This window comes from Carassius carassius, chromosome 21 (assembly GCF_963082965.1).
Source record: "Carassius carassius chromosome 21, fCarCar2.1, whole genome shotgun sequence".
NCBI classification, from domain to species: domain Eukaryota; kingdom Metazoa; phylum Chordata; class Actinopteri; order Cypriniformes; family Cyprinidae; genus Carassius; species Carassius carassius.
The window spans coordinates 21957176-21976640 of NC_081775.1; the positions used below are offsets into that span (position 1 = coordinate 21957176).

The 19465-nt window shown below is 38.0% G+C and overlaps 2 protein-coding genes across 9 annotated transcripts in view; one reads left to right on the top strand and one right to left on the bottom strand.

Moving 5' to 3' along the window:
* The window catches only part of LOC132097854 (long-chain-fatty-acid--CoA ligase ACSBG2-like), a 33521-nt gene extending 21702 nt beyond the window's left edge, over window positions 1-11819 (bottom strand). The window contains exons 1-2 of one of the 4 annotated variants that reach the window (XM_059503816.1): window positions 7421-7589; window positions 3327-3465 (exon numbers count right to left, since the gene is read on the bottom strand). In XM_059503816.1, the coding sequence (XP_059359799.1) occupies window positions 3327-3465; window positions 7421-7427 (146 nt within the window). In that variant the 5' untranslated portion in view covers window positions 7428-7589. Of the gene's footprint in view, window positions 1-3326; window positions 3466-4933; window positions 5071-7420; window positions 7590-11619 lie in introns of those variants that run through there. The other 3 variants (XM_059503813.1, XM_059503812.1, XM_059503815.1) reach the window with 3 other exon arrangements.
* A 1086-nt stretch (window positions 11820-12905) lies between these two features.
* The window catches only part of LOC132097857 (DNA-binding protein RFX2-like), a 43262-nt gene continuing 36702 nt past the window's right edge, over window positions 12906-19465 (top strand). The window contains exons 1-2 of one of the 5 annotated variants that reach the window (XM_059503822.1): window positions 12906-13222; window positions 15484-15605. In XM_059503822.1, the coding sequence (XP_059359805.1) occupies window positions 15497-15605 (109 nt within the window). In that variant the 5' untranslated portion in view covers window positions 12906-13222; window positions 15484-15496. The remainder of the gene's footprint in view (window positions 13223-15483; window positions 15606-19465) is intronic. The other 4 variants (XM_059503823.1, XM_059503821.1, XM_059503826.1 and 1 more) reach the window with 4 other exon arrangements.

The following is a 19465-nucleotide window of genomic DNA, read 5'->3' on the forward strand; positions in this document are numbered from 1 at the left end:
CGGTGTATGGATTTCCATTTTGAAATAAATTTAGTAGCAGAGCTACTGCAAGCGATTTTTAGAGCTGCAAATCCATTTATCCTTTGCTGAAATTTCCGCGTCTTCAAGGAGAGAGCACGTCATGGTTGCTTAGCAAAGGCAGACGCCTCAGGGGCGCTTCTGACCGAGCGCTTTGGAAAGGAGGAGAAAGCGGTGCGCCTAGCGTTTTCCACGCGTTTTAAGGCGCGATTTGTGAACGGCCCCTAAGACTTTCATTTGTGCAGATTCTCCAGTACAATGTTGTTTACAAATGTTTAGTCGTAAAAGCTGATAACATTGCTTTTTAACAGTTAACATTTAAAGCTTTACAAACATGTTCTGTGATCAGTTTGTCGTTTACCGGTTCATAATTCGGTCGTGCAGCCTAATTATGACTGAATGAGAGAGGTAAATGTTCTTTTTTTCTAAGTATTCACTGCTCTTTTTCACACAGCAGGTTTTTTGTGTGTGTCCGATTTTTTTTTTCTGCACAACCTTCTGATGGATTTTACTTTAAATTGTGAGTTCCTTTCAGGTTTCATGCCATTGGCACTTTATTCGAAGGATTGTTTACAATTTCACAGCAAAAGCTATAAAGCTGTTTCCCAGTAAATAATAAAATACAACGCACTGCAATCTTATTCTGTTTTATCCTTATTCTTCGTGAAAATATGTTCTGAAAGATTCCTTAATAAGCTTTGTTCGGGATGTTAAACTACTTTAGGAGCTCTAAGGACTGCTATGGTGAAAACATTATTTGAAATCTCCTTGTGAAATTTGCTAGAGTATGGGTCAGTGTTCTGATTGCAGAAGAGTTCGACAAAGGATTACTAACACAATAAAACAACTCCAGGTATATTTTTGATGAGGATATGACAGTGCAAAATGGTTAAAATCTCTTAAAAATCTATGCTGAATGATAAAGACCCTTTATTAATAATTTACTTGGGGGGGGGGGGGGATGCAAAAAACTAAAATATAAGTACATAAACCGATTAATGGTAAAAATAATCGACAGATTAATCGATTATCAAAATAATCGTTAGTTGCAGCCCTAGGTGTATCCGTGACAAATTGTGCATAACACCCATTGAGAAATGTCGGGCAAGCGTTCACACACGGCCCGAGACCATACTAGCGGCCTCAAAATTTCCTCTTCCTGCAACGCTGTCATACATGTTAAAATGGGTCGTCTGTGCAGGACCCTTGAATCGCCCTTCGAATTCTGAAAGCTGGATTGCACAGAGTGTCTGAGGGAACGTTTGGCGTTACAGCTCAATCCAATGCTGCTCGAAGCGCTGTTTGCTGCGAGGCATTCAATGTTAGAGTGTGGGGACTGCAGTGAGAGGGTTAGATGTGCATTAGCTATCCAACAGCACTCTCTGGTGGAGGGCACAGTCCCTGGCAAACATGAAGGAAAACGCATGCGTCAAACTCGCTGCGTTTCGTTGTGTATAATCCTGAAGCGTATCCACGGCAGGATTTAATCCAACAAGATAAACATCGGGCCACACTGCTAGCGAGAACGCGGCAGCTGTGTGAGCCGTCATACACTGGCCATCTTTGCCAGCCTCCTGCACCGTCCCTCAAACTCTGAAGGCTGGATTGTGCAGAGTGTCTAAGTGGGCGCTCAAATGATAGCTCAGTTCAATGACGCTCGAGGTGCCTTTGCTGCGAGACCGTCAATGTTAGAGTGTGGGAACTGCAGTGAGAGGGTTAGATGTGCATTAGCAGTCCAACAGCGCTCTCTGGTGGAGGGCACAGTCCCTGGCAAACATGAAGGAAAACGCATGCGTCAAACTCGCTGCGTTTCGTTGTGTATAATCCTGAAGCGTATCCACGGCAGGATTTAATCCAACAAGATAAACATCGGGCCACGCCGCTAGCGAAAACGCGGCAGCTGTGTGAGCCGTAATCCACCATGCGAGTAGCCACATAATAGCTCACTGAGGAAGGAGAGGCGCGTTTCTCCTGTCCGCTCGGAGGGAGAGAACCGCGTATGCCGGCCAGAGCCTACTCAGAGTTCGAGGCCGCAGTTGGACAACATAGTTTGAAGAGCTAATCTGCTGATTAACGCGCTCGAGTGGGGGAGAGCGAGCAAGTGGAAACTCCAGCGCATCACTGTATTCATAGTCAAGCCGCACATATCGCCCCTAACCAACACCTCGTGCGGGGCCTCGGCGACCGCAGAAGCGAAACGGTGGGGGTTAGACGCGAGGCGACTTAAGAAATACACTCCAGAGCGCGGATACTTTCTTATTATATATATATATTTTTTTTTTTTTTTTTTTTTTTTTTTTTACTGTTAGCCGTAGGCTATCAAGGAGAGAACCTGTAGAGAGGCTGCAACGAACCTCTCATAAGTGCCTCCTCGTGATAAACCCATCATACGGCTCTTACCTTTCGTTGACTCATCGCGTCCGCGGAGAGGAGTAATACTGCTCGTGAAGATCGCTGGAGAACGCGAGATAATAGGGCACAGAAGATTCGCTAGATTCGCTTCATTACTGAAGGAATGAAATCTGAGTGAAATGGCGCGCGGCACCAGGTATATATGCGTACGCATGAGTGGGGCGGTGCCAAGCGCTATTTGGCCAATAGGATTGGCGGGATGGTATAGGGCTTCAGACATTCGTCACCCCGAAGGTGTTCCCATAGTGGTGACGTCACCGCAGCACTGAAGTGACCTATGAAAGGGAACTTATGGTCTTATGTGCATATAAGGGTTGATTACATTTACCTTGCAGTGAAGTTACATGACAGTTGTTCGTCTATGTGAAATTCATTGTCAATGTTATCAGTGCTTTTAAAATAAATTCTTAAAATGTACTGCATTTCATACAGCTTGACATACACTTGTGTTTTTTGACAGTAAAGACATTTTAAATGTTACAAAAATATTTCAAATAAATACTGTTATATAAAAACAAAATAGTTATTTTCTATTTTATTTTACTTCCTTTTCCCAGATACTATTTTATTTCACTTCCTTTACACAACAACTGTAAGGACATACACAAGTGATGTAATGATGTATTGGTGTTAATCATTATGTTAAAAGTATCTTTATTTTATGAACCTGGCATGGCAGAGGCAAACATCCAGTGGTAACACAACCAGTTTTAATACAGTGACAACAATCCCACATGCCTTCTTTTTTTAGGTTTACAAACACAAAACTAACGTGGCTAATCAAGATTGTACGAATAAATATCCATGGAAATTTATTTGCAGACCTGACCTAGAATGCATGCATGCATCCATTCAAGTGTATTTGCACACAAAACAAGAAATGAAATGGAACTGACTTTGCTGTAGACTCGGCGGTGGCATCTTCCAGGGAGGCGAGACTGTCTGCTGTTCCACAGGACTGGAGGAGGCTGGCATCAGCTCCTGAATGGTCCATCACTACAGCTGTGGACATGGCTGTAGGTTCACACGCAGTCACTAATGAGAACAGACACAGAGTGTTAGGAGTAGCACTCAACCGATTTTTTTTCTCAGTGCCTAAAGTCTAATTATCTAGAGAAGGGTGGCCTGTAGCAGATATATACAAATTAATGATCGCAAATGAGACATATATATATTAAAAAAAAAAAAACACACACACACGTTTGTTTTTGTTAAAAGTGGGTACATCCTATAGGCGTGATGGTTTTTATACTGTAGAAACTGTATATTCTATCGCCCTTCACCAACCCTACCCCTAAACCTAACCCTCACAGGAAACTTTGTAAATTTTTTCTTTTCTCAAAAAAACTCATTCTGTATGATTTATAAGCATTTTGAAAAATGGGGACATGGGTTATGTCCTCATAAGTCACCCTCTCCTTGTAATACCTGTGTCATACCCATGTCATTATACAAAGTTGTGTCCTGATATGTCATAAAAACAAGAGCACACACACACACACATATATATATATGATTGCAAATAAATGCATGCTTTGATTTTAAATATTTTAAATATTTATAGAAAAAAAATTCATGCTCAAGTAAGCATGGTCAACAGCTAATTTTAAATAAACAATACAACAATGAATAGTGATGTTGAGTCATAAAGCCTAAATCTAAAAGTAAGCACATGAATGGGTATGTGAGAGTCACATGGCCAAAAACGCATGAAAATGATCCAGACAGGGTGTTCCCTTTTCTTCAGTAGGGTTTCCCCATATGAAATCAACATACAGTTTTTTTGGAAACCATAAAAAGGCCAATTGCTCAGGAAGATGACCATATTATTCCACAAAATTTCCAAACATGACCTCTGGCTCCTTATCTCTCAGGGTAGATTAAACAGTAAAGGGTATCATTTCTGAAAAAAGGAAATGCGTCACTATGCCCGGAAAAATATTGCTGCCCACCATTATATTATCTTCTGCCCTCTCCATTCCAAAGCCAGAACTCGGCACCTTTAGAACAGCATGTTGTTTTTACAAACCGCTGCCATGAAAACACATGCCAGTGACGCTGCTGCCCTTCTGTAATGAGGGCTCACGAGAGAACAATCAGAAATGCCCAGCACAAAGAAAAACAGGCTTTCAGATGTACCGAACAAAGTGAAAGAGTCTAAAATAAACCCAGGGCATGAAAAACAAACCTGGTGCTATTCATCAAACCTGATGCTTCATGAGTTCTTACACAAAGGTTTTGGTTTTAGGTGCTTTTATGGATGAGATAATAAATATGGTGACTTTTTACAGTAATGAGCAACAAGTACTGACATAGTACTGACAAGATTGTTTGGTATATAAATTATTGTTACACTGAATGACATCTTAGTGGGTGTCTACTGTTTATTGTTTTAAAGCTTGAAAACCCATTTCATCTTTAACTTCAGAAAAATATATGTCTTTTACTGTCAGTTCATAGAATGGTTTACCCTCTTCCTTCCACTCTTTTCCAATCAATGCACCTTGGCAACTTCCCTCCCAGCAGAGCCGTCCTCATCCGCCCTCAGCAGGTGCCATGGCAAGAGATCCTTACAGACACTCTCTAACCTCTTCCAGCCCCAACTGACTCTCAGCATGCACTCAACAATAGCGGATACAGATCCTTGTCTTGGCTGACGTCAACCCGCCTGATAACATCCTCATAGACTCCCTTGTCTGGAAACTCAAAGCACAGTGGTAAAATTCAAAAGAAGTCATTTGAGATTTTTGAACCCATGTGACACTGCATCTCACTGCTGGTTTGACTGATGTTCCCTTGTGTGTCTTGGAGCTGGTGGGTGAGGATGGAACCGATCAGCATTTTAGAACATTCATAAGATTCCCACACTACACTGTAAGCTAGTTTTGACATTTATCTGGATTTTTAGAACTCAAGCAACCTTTACGTTAAACCTGATTTTCCAAAGGCTTGAATACTACCAGTCATCTCATGATCTAGAAATACACATCTTTATTCTGCACATTTCAGTTTAGTCTCTCTTCATTTCTGTATCTTATCTAAATCAGCCATCTGCTGTCATGTGATCAGTCCAAAGCTGTGAATATGCGGCCATGTTCACTCTACAGTGATATACTGCATTCATAGTGCTACATGGCCTTGACAGCAAAAGCCCAATATTTCTTTCCTAATGACTAATATATCAGCTGATGTTTAGCTGGTTGAAATTTCATCCTTGAGTTAATAAGGTCTATCATATCTCAAAATGTCTGTACAGTATATATATAGCACAAAAACCCCCATGTGGTGTCCAGGAACATCTTTGGTGCTTGTGGATTCCAGTAGTCCTGTATTTTCCATTCTGGGACTGCTGAGGGACTTTCTGTCAACATTCCTGGTGAATTTGCATCAGTAGAACTGGCCTCAACCTGAGATCTAGACTGACAGTTCAAGTTTAGATATGGAATTTTTTTTAATTGATCAGATGTGACATTTATAGAGACATTTATAATGGAACAAAATATTTTTTGCTTCAAACAGATGCTATTCTTTTGTCAGCGCAATTGTTAAAAAAATAATCAGCATCTTAGAATGATTTATGAATGATCATGTGACACTGTAGACTGGAGTGATGACAGTTCAGCTTTGCCGTCACAGAAATCAAATACATTTTAAAATATATTCAAATAGAAAACAGTTATTAGAAATGAAAACATTCCACATGACTGTTTTACTGTAATGCTGATCAAATAAACGCAGCCATAATAATCTTAAAAATATATATTTTAAAGGGTGTGTGTTCAACATCTTCCTTGCACACAATTCACAATCACTCAGACACAGTTACTGCAGGACTAAACATTTAAGGACACACTAAATAATATGATTCACCAGCAAAACAATGAATGACTCATGATGAGCTCTTGATATACTTTTCATAATCATATTTTGTCTTTACTGTTGATTATTCTAGGACAAACCCTCAGCTCAGATGGATTTATAATAGTTAATAATAAATAGTGATTATTCTCAAATCATTAACACCTCACAATTTGACAAGCTTGGTTTATATTTTCTGTCCTCAATTTTTCAGACAAAATTAACATTACATATGCTATTACAAGTGCGTCTACCCAGCAGAATGATGGGAGAATATAAGCACAGCATGTCCTTGAGTGTACACAAGGGTTTTGCAAACCACGTCAGCCACACCTCAGACAACACAAACATCCTGTAATTTACTACCGATGCTTCTACCGGTCCGCCCAAGCCAGTATTAACATACAGGACTCAACGAAAGGACAAGAGAAGGAGGGGTTTCCACAGCTGATGCTGGCAGCAACTGTCGGCTACACTCAGCGCCCACCCGAAAATTACCATCTGTATGCCGGTGTTCTGACAAATAATGCTACCTATCAGATTATGCTACCAACACTGTATTTATCATACTGTAAGGGTAGGTTTAGGGTTGGGGTAGGTGTACATGTTAATAAAGCCTCACACCTTATTAATATCATGCATGAAGCAAAATCTGATAGGTAACACTTTTCGCTATCGAATTATGCTACCATTGGTTTTAATGGGAGGTAGCATTTTTCGACAAGGCAGCACAAATCGACAGAACACCGGCACAGAGAGCAGCAATCTTGCTCGGAAGCACAAATGGATGAAGAGGACACTCAAAAAGTTTCCAGAGCCCATTTTCTCATTTATTTAAATAAGAAGCTTGTGTTTGACAAATATAGGCATGTAAATTTCCACTGAAACCAAATCGCTCATATGCAAAAATCATCTCACCCGGCATAAACGAGGCCACGCCTCTAAATTCATATCACAATTCACATCCATTAGGCTCTAAACACATCAAATACCAAAAATCATAAACGTATCACAAACACAGATCTGTTGCCTTAGAAACTAACTCACAGTGTATAGGGCTGTGATTCATCCTCACCAACTTTAGCAGCTATAAAACCATAATTTAACATATTAAAAACAAAAATATACTTACAATGCATCTTTACAGGCTGAAAACGCTGCTCTGTCTTTGGCTTTTCCGTATCAGGAGCTGAAATGCCTGTTTCTGAGGTTTCTTTAAAGCCTAACTCCAAAATGATGGCCGCTTACTCACGCCCTACAAATGTGTATGTAGCACATTCATTTTTTTAAACACAGAGCTTTCCCCTCCTCCTAACCACACCCTCAACCGGCACCATCACCCCCTACAGTATTCTCCACCCTCCACTCACCAACAACACTCTTCTTGCTCTGATTGGCTGAAATCTCTCACACCACAAGACTTATCCCCCATATAAGGGCATACCAACCCACTGAAGGCGAGGAGGGGGAGGGGCTTTAAAACATGCGCGCCACTCTCACTCTTCCGTTACAAACCAATGTAGATGAGCTTACAAAAGCCAGCACAGCTGCACTGACATCAGTCTATAAATACGTAACCCACAAACACACATCTGTCCCGTTTACTCGCTGCTGTAATAATGCTTATATTGTGCATTTACATACATGGGTCTACTTGAGCTTTGCAACCTTCATCGCATGAGCACCCACAATAGCAGCTAGCTGACCTTCAAGAGTTCATCTCATCTAACCAAAGAAACCAAAAACTAAATATGGAAAGAGATGTGCAAGCAAATGTCTCCTGAAATGAGCTGTTCTCATATGAGAAATATAAAATAAGCACTACATAGATTTGTATACAGTGTGCTGTGCAAGTTTAGTAGGGGTTGAAACAAGAACAGAAGTAGGTCAGAATAAACTTGAAGCTGCTTTAGATGGCTGATAAATGACTCTGAATACACAAAAACTGTGCTGTATGTGACTGACAGCTTGGCCCTGTATTTCTTAATTGTTCATTTTACAAAGCTAATGAGGTGAGGTTCTAGTCCAGGAAGGAAGAAATAAATGTGAGACTTTTTCAGACATTGACATATAAACTAGGAACTTAGTGAGGAAAGTTTTGTGCAGTTTCAAAGATGGTCTGCTCTATTTACATGTGTGTCACTGGTATGCAAATTACACAAACTTTGATTTTCATTTGCTGCATTAGCATCAAAAAGAATCCTGTTTCTGTTAACTTTTTTTTTTTTAAGAAATTGATACTTTTCTTCATCAAGGATGCATTAAACCGGCTGAAAATCACAGAAAAAAGCTTTACATTGTTAAAAAAAAAGCTGCGTGACTGTTTTCAGCATCAATCATATTATGAAATATTTTTTAAGCATATAAGCATATGTGACCCTGGACCACAAAACCAGTCATAATGGTCAATTTCTCAAAACTGAGATTTATTCATCATCTGAAAGCTGAATAAATAAGCTTCCCATTGATGTATGGTTTGTTAGGATAGGACAATATTTGGCCGAGAAATCTGGAATCTGAGGGTGCAAAAAAAAATCGAAATACTGATAAAATCACCTTTAAAGTTGTCCAAATGAAGTTCTTAGCAACACATATTACTAATCAAAAATTAGGTTTTGATATATTCACGGTAGGATATTTACAAAATATCTTAATGGAACATGATCTTTACTTAATATCCTAAAGATTTCTGGCATAAAAGAAAAAATCTATTATTTTGATGTATACAATTTTTTTGTTTTTTTGGCTATTGCTAAAAATATACTCCTGCGACTTAAGACTGGTTTTGTGGTCCAGGGTCACATATTACAATGATTTCTGAAGAATCATGCACTAAAGAATGGAGTAATGAGGCTGAAAATTCAGATTTCAATCACAGGAATAAAATAAATGTTTAAATATATTCAAATAGAAAACAGTCCTTTTAAATTGTAATAATATCTCACAGTCACAAACTGCTTTTACTGTATTTTGATCAAATTATGTAAACTTGGTGAGACGTTTGAACCTCTATGTAAAAGGATAATAAATATATGTGAAGTGCAGGCTTCTGCCCCCAAAGGTTAGTTTAGTTTAGTTTAGCACAGGCATGTCGACACTGCACACATTATATATTTATATCACTAGATCTACATCTTAACTTTAGATGCACTGAAGCAGGAAGCTACATTTTTCTTATTTATGGACGTGAATTTAGTAACAGAATAGGACAAACGAATATGAACATAACTATAGAGACATGCTTGTTTTGTCCTTGTGCACACAGAATATTGTTATTTAATGGTACAGTAACTGGTTAAAGTTTTAGTAAACCTCACCCCAACAGTTCATTTGATCTTATTTGATCACATATGACCTGAAATTTTAAGCTTTAAAAAAAAATGGTAATGTGAAAACATCAAGAAACTAAACCAAGAAACCAAAAATTCCAATTGTGTTTTATTACAGTTAAGCAGCATGTCATGTAAAGCTCTGACTGATGTACTCCAACTTTTTCTTTCAGCCTGAATTTTGTTTCCTTATCCCATGACACATTTCCCAGCTTCACTTAGAGGAACAGGAAATAACTCCTTCTGCACACACAAACAGGAAAAGCGCAGTTTCCTTTGAAACAGGAAAAGTTCACATTGACATCTTTGTCCCTCCTTCAGTGTCTTTCCATGCAAATCAATGCACAAGATCTAGTCAAATATATATATGGATGTATACAATATTTCGTTCCCCAAGGTTACTAAGTAATCCATTTACTAAAGATTATTTACATTTTGCCATTAAATCTGAACCAGCTGTCACTGTCTGAATGTTATTTACACATTTACCAAAGGAGTGGATACAGACGCTGATAACACAACCCACCATATGGGTTATTATCCAGTGTTTACTGTTGTAGAACACATGACAGTATTTCTGTTGACTCATTAAGAATCTACATTTTTGAAATTCTGGATTCTTGGAAAATACATGAAATCAGTCTTACTAAACAAATCTTTTAAAGGAATTATTCATTCAATTTAACTTCCATAAACTGATATTTTTTTCAGGTATGAACAATGAAATTATTAGTGTGATCCACTAAACAAATAAAGGTTCCACCAAAATCACACAAACAGAAAAACACTTGTAATCAAAGATCTGGTGACTATAGAGGATTATTTCTGCCATTGAATAAAAACATATTTTCGACTTACAATTATGACTTTTCCCCCACAATTTTTTTTTACGAGTGTTTGTCGCAATTCTGACTTTTCCCTTCAGAATTCAGTTTACATCTCTCAATGTTTTTTTTTTTATTTTTTTTACAACTACCAGTTCTGTTTTTTTTGTTTGTTTTTTTAAACCACAAAATAATTAAATAAATAAATAAGCTAACTGGGACTTTTTCTCTCACATTTTGGACATGTAAAATGCAAGAAACTATTTCATAATTGTGAGAAAAAAAGCTGCAGTTACTTTATTGATTAGCTGTTTGTGTGGCATAAATAGGATTCCACAGCACAAAATCCCCAGCACTACAGTTGGCACAAAACCGAATGAGTCAGACCCTCAAACCTCAAGTAAATTACCTGATTTTCAGTCAGTGATCTCCTGTGGCATGTTAACTCAGTCTGAATGCAGTGGATCATTTCATTCACTGCATCAACAACCACACACTAACTCAAGTTCTCATCATTTGACTATCCTAGAAACCCCGTTAGGTGACAATTTGCATTTCTCGGGAATCATTACTTACGCATAGGCAAACATGTCTACCTATGAGTAACAATGGTAATGTAAATAATTCGGTGGTACTTTGATATGACACTGAAGTGATGACGATGCTCCTCTCCACTATAGTCAGACCTTCGACCAGCCAATGACGGCGTGGCTCTGGATAGCCATGCGATCACGTGACCGCTCCGATCCTCAGCGCTGCTGCCATCACGACAGAGAAGCATCTCCGGTGGAAGGTTACGCGCGTCAGTTTGTACTACAAATCACGAGGGGATGTGGCTGCTAGGGTTACCGCCAATTAAAAAAACCTGTATTTTTGACTCAATCACCTTTTTGTGATTTTTTAAAAAGGTGCTGATAGCTACACGTAACTTAATTTCATACAATGTCATATATAAGTAACATTTTGATTCGATAAAGATTTTAAATTATATGGCATACATGCACGTGTTCGCAAGATTCACACTTGAGAATCCTAAAGCAACCGGGATGTCTAGCTTGGTCGCTTATTAGGCTAATGTAAACATAATTAAATAGTAGCAATCGCAGACTTAATTTTTAGCAGCACTAATATAACACTCACAAATACATTCTCATTGAGATATTTAATGTTACACTCACCGTTAGTTAATAATATCCGGATGTCCAGGTCTTAAAGTTGTCACTGCAAGTTTTGAAGTCAGATGTGAATCGCGATGAGAGAAAGATAACGCACGCGGATGTGTCTCTTTCTGTTTATGCGTGAGAGTCGAGACTGTCACAGAAACACACACCGGTTGACCTCATGAAGCGATCATAAACTCATCATCCTAAACTGGAGACCGCCAATAATCTCTCAAACGCTACCTGCCGTTCACTTGTAAATATGATATTATATATATTCCGAGTAACTCGCGCATGCGCATCAGCGACGCCGCCATCTCCTTGGTAACCAGGTACACTAACTAAAACAACTTTATCAGGGGCGCTTGTGATGGAAATAACAACATTACAGAGAAATCAGTTTCACACAATTTACTGCATTTCACTCATCATTCATTTTTGATCATCATGGTTCTGAACACGTAAACATTCGTAATCTAAATAGTATAAGGAATAAACGAAGGCATTGTACGTTTCCAGCACAATTTTAATTTGTATCTTGTATAATAACAATACACTTTTTTTTATCGTACAGGGTCTTATTTATTAGTTCAGTGTGATATTAAGCTTAAAAAAAACTAAACAAAAAATAACAACAAAAGTTTAATAAAACAAATATAAGTCCTCAAAGTAAAAAAAAAACAACAATAAAAAAATACAAATTCAAAAGTTGGCAAAAGTTGAAAAAGCATAATACTTGTATAATTTCTACCAAAAAATTGAAGTAAAAAAAAAAACTCGATTATGGATTATTATCAGTTACAAAAAATGACACGAATGTAATGAAGTGATATGATAACAATGCAGCATAATGCAGTTATAAATGAATTAGATGTTTATCATAGTTTTATTATATATATTATAGTTTTTAAATATGTTATATAATATACGCTTGTAATATGCAATATAATATGGGCTTGTATTGCTTTAAAAACAGCAGTGTTTAATCTACGGTGATATACCGCCTCCAAGCGATGGTTGTTGGGAACTACGCCTGACTTGGACAGTTCTAACGAAACAACTAGTATCCTTTTAGGTTTTAAAGTTTATAGATGGTACTACCGTTTAGATAGCTGCGTTGTTCAGATATTACTTTGTACATGAATCAGTATTATTTATATTAAAATAGGTTATGCAATGGACTAACCAAGCTTTTTTTTTTTACTTCTCTAAATTGGCAAACCATGCGGAAAGACATATAACCAAATAACTTCTGGTTCGTTTGTAGCACCTTTATCTGGCAGTTGGCGCAGAAAAACGACAACTTTTTGGCGGCGAAGAGCAGAACCGAGGCGCGTATGTGAGCCGCACTCCGCGGGAATCAATGATCAAACATTAACCGCGAGGCGTAGAATGCGTTAGGAGGGGCTCGAGCTTGGCTCCGCCCCTTTCGCTTTTTAGCCCTTGACGTATGAAGAGGACGGTAGCAACAGTTGCCTCGAGACCCCCGCTCGCCATAGTGACTGTAGTCGTGGAGACAGTTACTTACCAACGGGAGCAACACTCAGCAACAGCAGCAACTGGAGGAGAGAGAGAGGGAAAAGAACAGTAAAGCCAGGGCAGATCTAAGCAGAAGGCTCAGGTGAATATCTTTTTACTGCTTAGACTTAAATCTTAATGAATTGGATGTAAATGTAACGGGCCTCGGAGGTTGAGTAATGTACATCTTAACGTGTTTTCACGCCCTGATCTCCTTCGCTGTCTATTAGACCCACATTAGCACGCTAGTTGGTTAGCTCATCTGGTTCGCTAACTTAGGTCAGTTTGTTTTGAGATCGGTTAAACTAATTAACGTTAGTGGAGAAATCCAAGTGCTGTGTTCGTAATTACGCTGAATGCCATTCATGTCGGTTGAGTCGGTAAGATTAATATGTTAATCAGTTAAATTACGAGCTAACTGGCTAACCAGTTACCGTAACTAGGTAAACTTTCTTCAAAAGCCGTAACTGTTCGAAATCTGTCACAGGAGCAAACTTAACCGCTTTGTTCCGCCGTTGCTTTGCTTCAGGAATCGATTTAATTCTCGTAGAAGTGCGTGAGTCCATTCGGAGATACTGATTTGGACCCGCCTGGTCCGGTTCGACTAAAGAGCTCAAGTTAAAAATCTTTAATTGTAAGATAAACATGTACTTTTTAGCATTGCCGTGTTTCTTTGGGTCTGTTTGGATGCATCAACAGGTTGCTGAAGTCGATCTGAAGAGCGGTGCCCGATAAAAGTGATGGATCTCGGTTTATATGAAAATACTGAGTTTATAAAGTGTTCACACTTTATTTAGATGTTCGTGCAGTTATCAGATGCAAATCTATTTCCTTAATTTTAAAGGGAATTGAATTATTTTTGTCATCCGGTTTGTCAAATCTGATTCTCCTTATCTGTACTGATTGATACGTTTTTGCAGGCTGTGGTTAAAGGGTCAGGGACGCCAATCTCGTTTTTTGTCCGAATCTATTAAGTTATTTAGAAATACAATAAAAATGCAATTTTATAATATTATTACTCCAGTACAGCATTCGAAAGTCATTCTGAATCTGCCTGGAGAAAAAAAAAAAGAAATAATGAAAAAGATATTTGTCACTTGTGGTGATATTTTATTGCTATTGTTTTATTTTAAGACGTTAGTAATGTTTGAAATATTTTGAAAAACCAACTACATTTTGAACACCAAGTTGGTGTGGTTAGGTTTATCAACCTGCAGGAAGTCATTTCATTGTGTTGTCATGTGACAAGATAACCACAAATCATAAAGAGGACCCTAATGACCCTGTTTAAAAATCATTACATAAAAAAATGCGTGTATGTCCAGTAACTTTATGAAGACCTCTTAATATTCATGACCATTATTATATTAGTACCATGAATTACGTATTTTAAAAATGTGTATTTTTACCATAAAATCTGTTTGAAATATGAGGGAATTTTATTGCATTTTTGAAGTCATTTAATTATTATTATAATATATTTATATTATAATATATTATTATTATTATTTTTTAATGTATAAAACCAACATGCATACCGAACTACTCATTTTGATCATTCTTATTTGTCATTGACCCCAAAAACAGTCTGCAGGTCATATTTTGAACGGCATAAAACAGATAATCAGTACAGTTTATATTTGATTATGCTATGTTTCCTATGCTTCATAATCCCACATTGTGGTATTAAAAATAAATACATTTCACTGCTTAACATGGCATTTCAAAATATAATCGAAATTAGTCTGACTCTGAAACATTAAAGTTTGGATGCTTTATTGCCTGCATTCTTCAAGATTAATGTTCCAAAACTTTCCTGTGACAACTTTTGTTTCCTTTCATTTATGAGCAATACAGGTATGTATTTTTTCCACCTTTTTAAATGTTATATGCAAAGTAGAGCTGAGTGTCAGTGATGTGAAACCCCGTACTGTTAATTGTGAGCAAATGAGATATGTATCTGCATTATCCTCATAATGAGATCCGGGGTGGCTGTTGACGCTAACAGCTTGACAACAGCTTGACTGTGCTCATCCAAAGCTGCTGTAATTTTTCTAGAGTTGCATCGCGTCGCCGTGGCGATGTTACACCTGCTCAACAGAGAGCCTGGTAATGAGCCCTCTTCATGACAATAGCATGCGGTCCAGGTGTCGCTTCTCATTGGGCTCTGCTTTTCTATTGATCTCTCTTTAGCAGAGAGAGTCCATGCCACTGAAAGCACAGCTGATAATGAGGGTAATTAGCATGGAGAGAGAGAGGCAGATCCTGATCCAACACATAGATCATGCTGGTCGCCCCGTTCCTTACTAGCTATAACATCATGCTTGGGTAGTTTCGATTATTTCACCCTTTCTGTTTCTGCAGCAGCGGTTCGAGGATGTTAGAGATGAGGCGTGTGTTTGTCGCTGTGTGTGACGGGTCCCTCCTGAGCTCAGCTGAAGTGGGTGAGCAGCAGAGCTCACATCAGCTGCCGACGTGTCTGTCAGGTGCTTCACTGAGCTCTGAAATCCTCCCCGAATGCATCTTCACTACGCGACATCTCCAAAGCTCTAAGATCCGGTTTCTGTAATGAAATATGTTGTTACAGATGCATATCCAGGCTGGAGGAGAAATGAATGATTCATGTAATTGAAGTTAATTATTAATGGGGCCAATCGCTGCTTCCTGGGCTGTGTGATGTCCAGTTAGGCCATTTTTGTGGAATTTGGTTTGCAGTTTGCATGCTACGCTCCTACACCCCAGACCTGACCCGATCTGAGTGTGGGTCTGTTGACTTTGTTCTCGACATCACTGAATCCACCAGTCGAGATCAAGCAATTTCATTGTTTAAATGTAAATTTGCAGATGCTTGTTTTCTGTCAAATGCTATTGGCAGGACGGCTTTAACCCAGTTAGCAAATTTGGATGCAACCCAGGGCCCAGAGCACTAGGGGGCCCCTGTAACAGGAGGTGTGTAATATTTCTGTGCCTCTAAATTGAATCTGAAAAAAACAAAATGATGATTTCCAAACAGGTTTCCAAAACGTTTATTTTTCCACCTATCTGTTATTGTTTTAAATTGGTTAAATTGTTTTTAATTTTAAATTGATCAAAAGTGACGGCAAAGACATTTGTTTAAAAAAAATGTTTGTTAAAAAAAAAAATGTTGTAACCTCTTCAGAGAATCCTAAAAAACATCACAGCTTTTACAAAAATAGTGGGCATCACAGCTGATTTCAGCATTGATAATACAACACATTTAAAATCTATCTATATATTTTTTTTAATAGTAATACAATTATTAAATAATAAATAGTAAATGGTAATAATATTTCACTTTTCTTTTTTTTGATCAAATAAATGCAGTTTTGTTGAGCATAAGAGACATCTTTCAAAAGCATTGAAAAATCATTATTTTCTCAAACTTAAACAATAGTGTAAGTTGACATAAAGCTTCAGTTAATACTGACTATTTGCTTTTGAGAAGAACAGGAAGAGGATTTTTGATAGTGCTATTGAGTGATATTTAATTAATTTTAGATCACTTAACTGTTTCTATGGTTGTAGTATGAATGCATGATAATTTTAACTTTAGTGAAGTGGGTTATTTTTGTATGCATCCTTGCTTTGTGTAGCACATATAATGTACTTTCAAGGCCTCATGTATTTACTGTGTCATCAGATAAACTGGCTTTTTTTTTCATTTGCGAGTTTGCTGTTCTTTTTGCCGACTCTATCATGGCAAGCGTGGTTTACTTGCTGAACAGGTAGGTGTATTTATGAAGATTAGTTATGAATATTGATTAGTTAATGTTGATGCTGCTTAAGCTTAGCTGTGCTCTGTCACGTGATCTCTTTAATATTAATGAGCCAAACATTAGCTCCGGCTCCCAAAGAGGCTTATCCTCATAAAATCTAAATCTTATCATGCTGAAATTAATATTTGGTAAAGTTTTACCTCAAAACAGTTCATCACTGTACAACAGATGTGCAAGTCATTATTAATCACTAGTCTTGTAATGCACATGTGAGGAACAGATTAGCTGTAAACCTGTGGGCAAATTCAAAACCATTTGTTCACTTGTTTTGACAAAGCCCCGTTATTCAGCATGGTCCAAATCAAGCTTTTAATTTGGTTACACACCCACCGCAAAGAAAAATAAAGGAATGGGAATGGAATTCCGTGCAACCCAGATCCAAGCAGCTGTTATGTTTACATGGCAACTTGATACACAAATACAGCCTAGGTTATGGAAAGAGAGGGGCTGAGCTGGGGGTGCCGTGTTATTCTTTCAGAAGTCAGTGGTTTTTAATCAGCTCTCTTCAATCCATGTTTGTGGTGATGGATGTGCATGCTCTCAGCTTGCAAAGCAGGTGAAGGGCCAAAGTCGAACAGAGAGGAAATGCAGGTACGGCACCACTTTTAGCCAAGTGACTCAATTAAACGCCATGGTTTTACTCAAGATATGACTCTGATTTTCTCTTCCACTTCCTGGTGAAGCGGCAGTGCCGGCAGGTGTTTATAAACTACAGTCAAGTCAAGTCACTTTTATTTATATAGCTCGTTATACAATATAATTGTTTCAAAGCAGTAATAAACAGGAAAATAGTACAATCAAACTTCGTCAAATATGAGACAAATTCAAATTTGGCTATAAAGTAGTTATTATTCAGCCAAAGTCAGTTCAGAGTTGATTCAGTTCAATTAATGAAAAATGAAAAGTCAACTATGGAATCATTTCCCTTTAGCTTTAAGCAACTCTATAGAAGACAATAGTGTTGTTATTCAGCTCCAGTTCTAATTTTGTTCTCAAATCGATAATATTACAGAACATTAACTGACCCCAACTCTTATCGGGGGATAGAAAACTATAGTATAGAAATCTATAGTCTTATAGGCAATCACTCAGAAATAACATGCATGACATCACAGAAAAGATATTTTATGCATACAGTGAAAGTCAGTGGAGTCCACTGCTATTTTGAAACCCACTGACTTTCCTTGTATAGACAAAATCAGTTAAAACATTCTTCAAAATATCTTTTTATATGCTCCACAAAAGAAACAAAGTTGTACACAATCAGAACAACATTACTGATGACAGAATTTCCATTTTTGCCTTAAGTTTCCTCAGTGTCTTCATTTACATACCAGGAAGTGATAGGTGTGATATTATATACCTAAATCTGTATACACATGGATTCACATATGCAAAGAATAACCTTGTTAAATCACGCTCCTCTATCAGTGCCCATGTTTATGTCCTGTGCCTGGGTCAGAGTTCACCTCCAGTCATCTGCCGTCATGGCGACTTTGATTGTTGTAGCAGCATCTACTGTAACCTTAAACCACACTGAGCTTTTAATGGACTATAGTGGTGCACGGCTCTCAAGGAGACAGCTGCAGTGGTCCCTTGTGAAAGGTATTTGTGCGTGTGCACTGATGCACCATGGGGGAAGGGTGTCGCAAGGGGTGGCAGATGACCAGATACAGCTCTTCTGTGTCTGTATGTGTGTGCACATGATTAAGCCTGTGCTGTATTTAGCCTATGTTGAAGAAGCTTGGCCAGGAGAGCAGAGCACTGATGTACCCACCCGGCAGCTTCCCTTGTGATGTAAGGATGTCATAATACTTGGATCAAAAAATTAATAAATTATACAAAACACGCTGAATAAGCTGATCTTAGTTGATATGTGCATGCGTTGTTTTGGCATTGCCCAAAGTGTATTTAGAAATCAGGATTTAGGCTGTCCTGGCAACGGGAGGAGCACCGTTGATGATTGAAAACTTTCACGTCTCCATAGATATCATTATCGTGTTTTGTTATTGTGTTTATATGGCTGTAATTATCTCTTTAGCTTATCTCTCATACTAACGTGGCAGAAATGGCATCCTCCTGTAACTTTACACAAAACTGACAGGTTGACATGTAGCCAAGAAGATTCCGTTTGATAATTGTGTACAAATTGTTATTTTAGCTCTATTGTTATTGTCATATCTCGGCTTAGGGATTTGAACAAGCTCCTAACTCTTAGTATTAAATTTTGCTTCACAACTCAACCTGTAGCATTTGTCCTACAAACATGAATGATGTCTCAAATCCTGCGGCTTGTTGAGGAGATTTGTTCTGTTATGATTTAAGCAATTATCAAAGCAATCAGAGTTTGTTTTCTCTGTCTGGAGGAACACTGAATAACTTTCCTGTAGTAAATGCAGTGTTAAGTAACATTGTTAACCAGCTGTTTTATTGGCAACTCTGGCTTGAACTACAGGTGATTCATAAGGTCAAACAGAACCTGCTTAACGGTGCTATTTTTTTAAGTGATATTGCGTTTATCACTTTTTTCCTTTACCTTTTGCATTGCA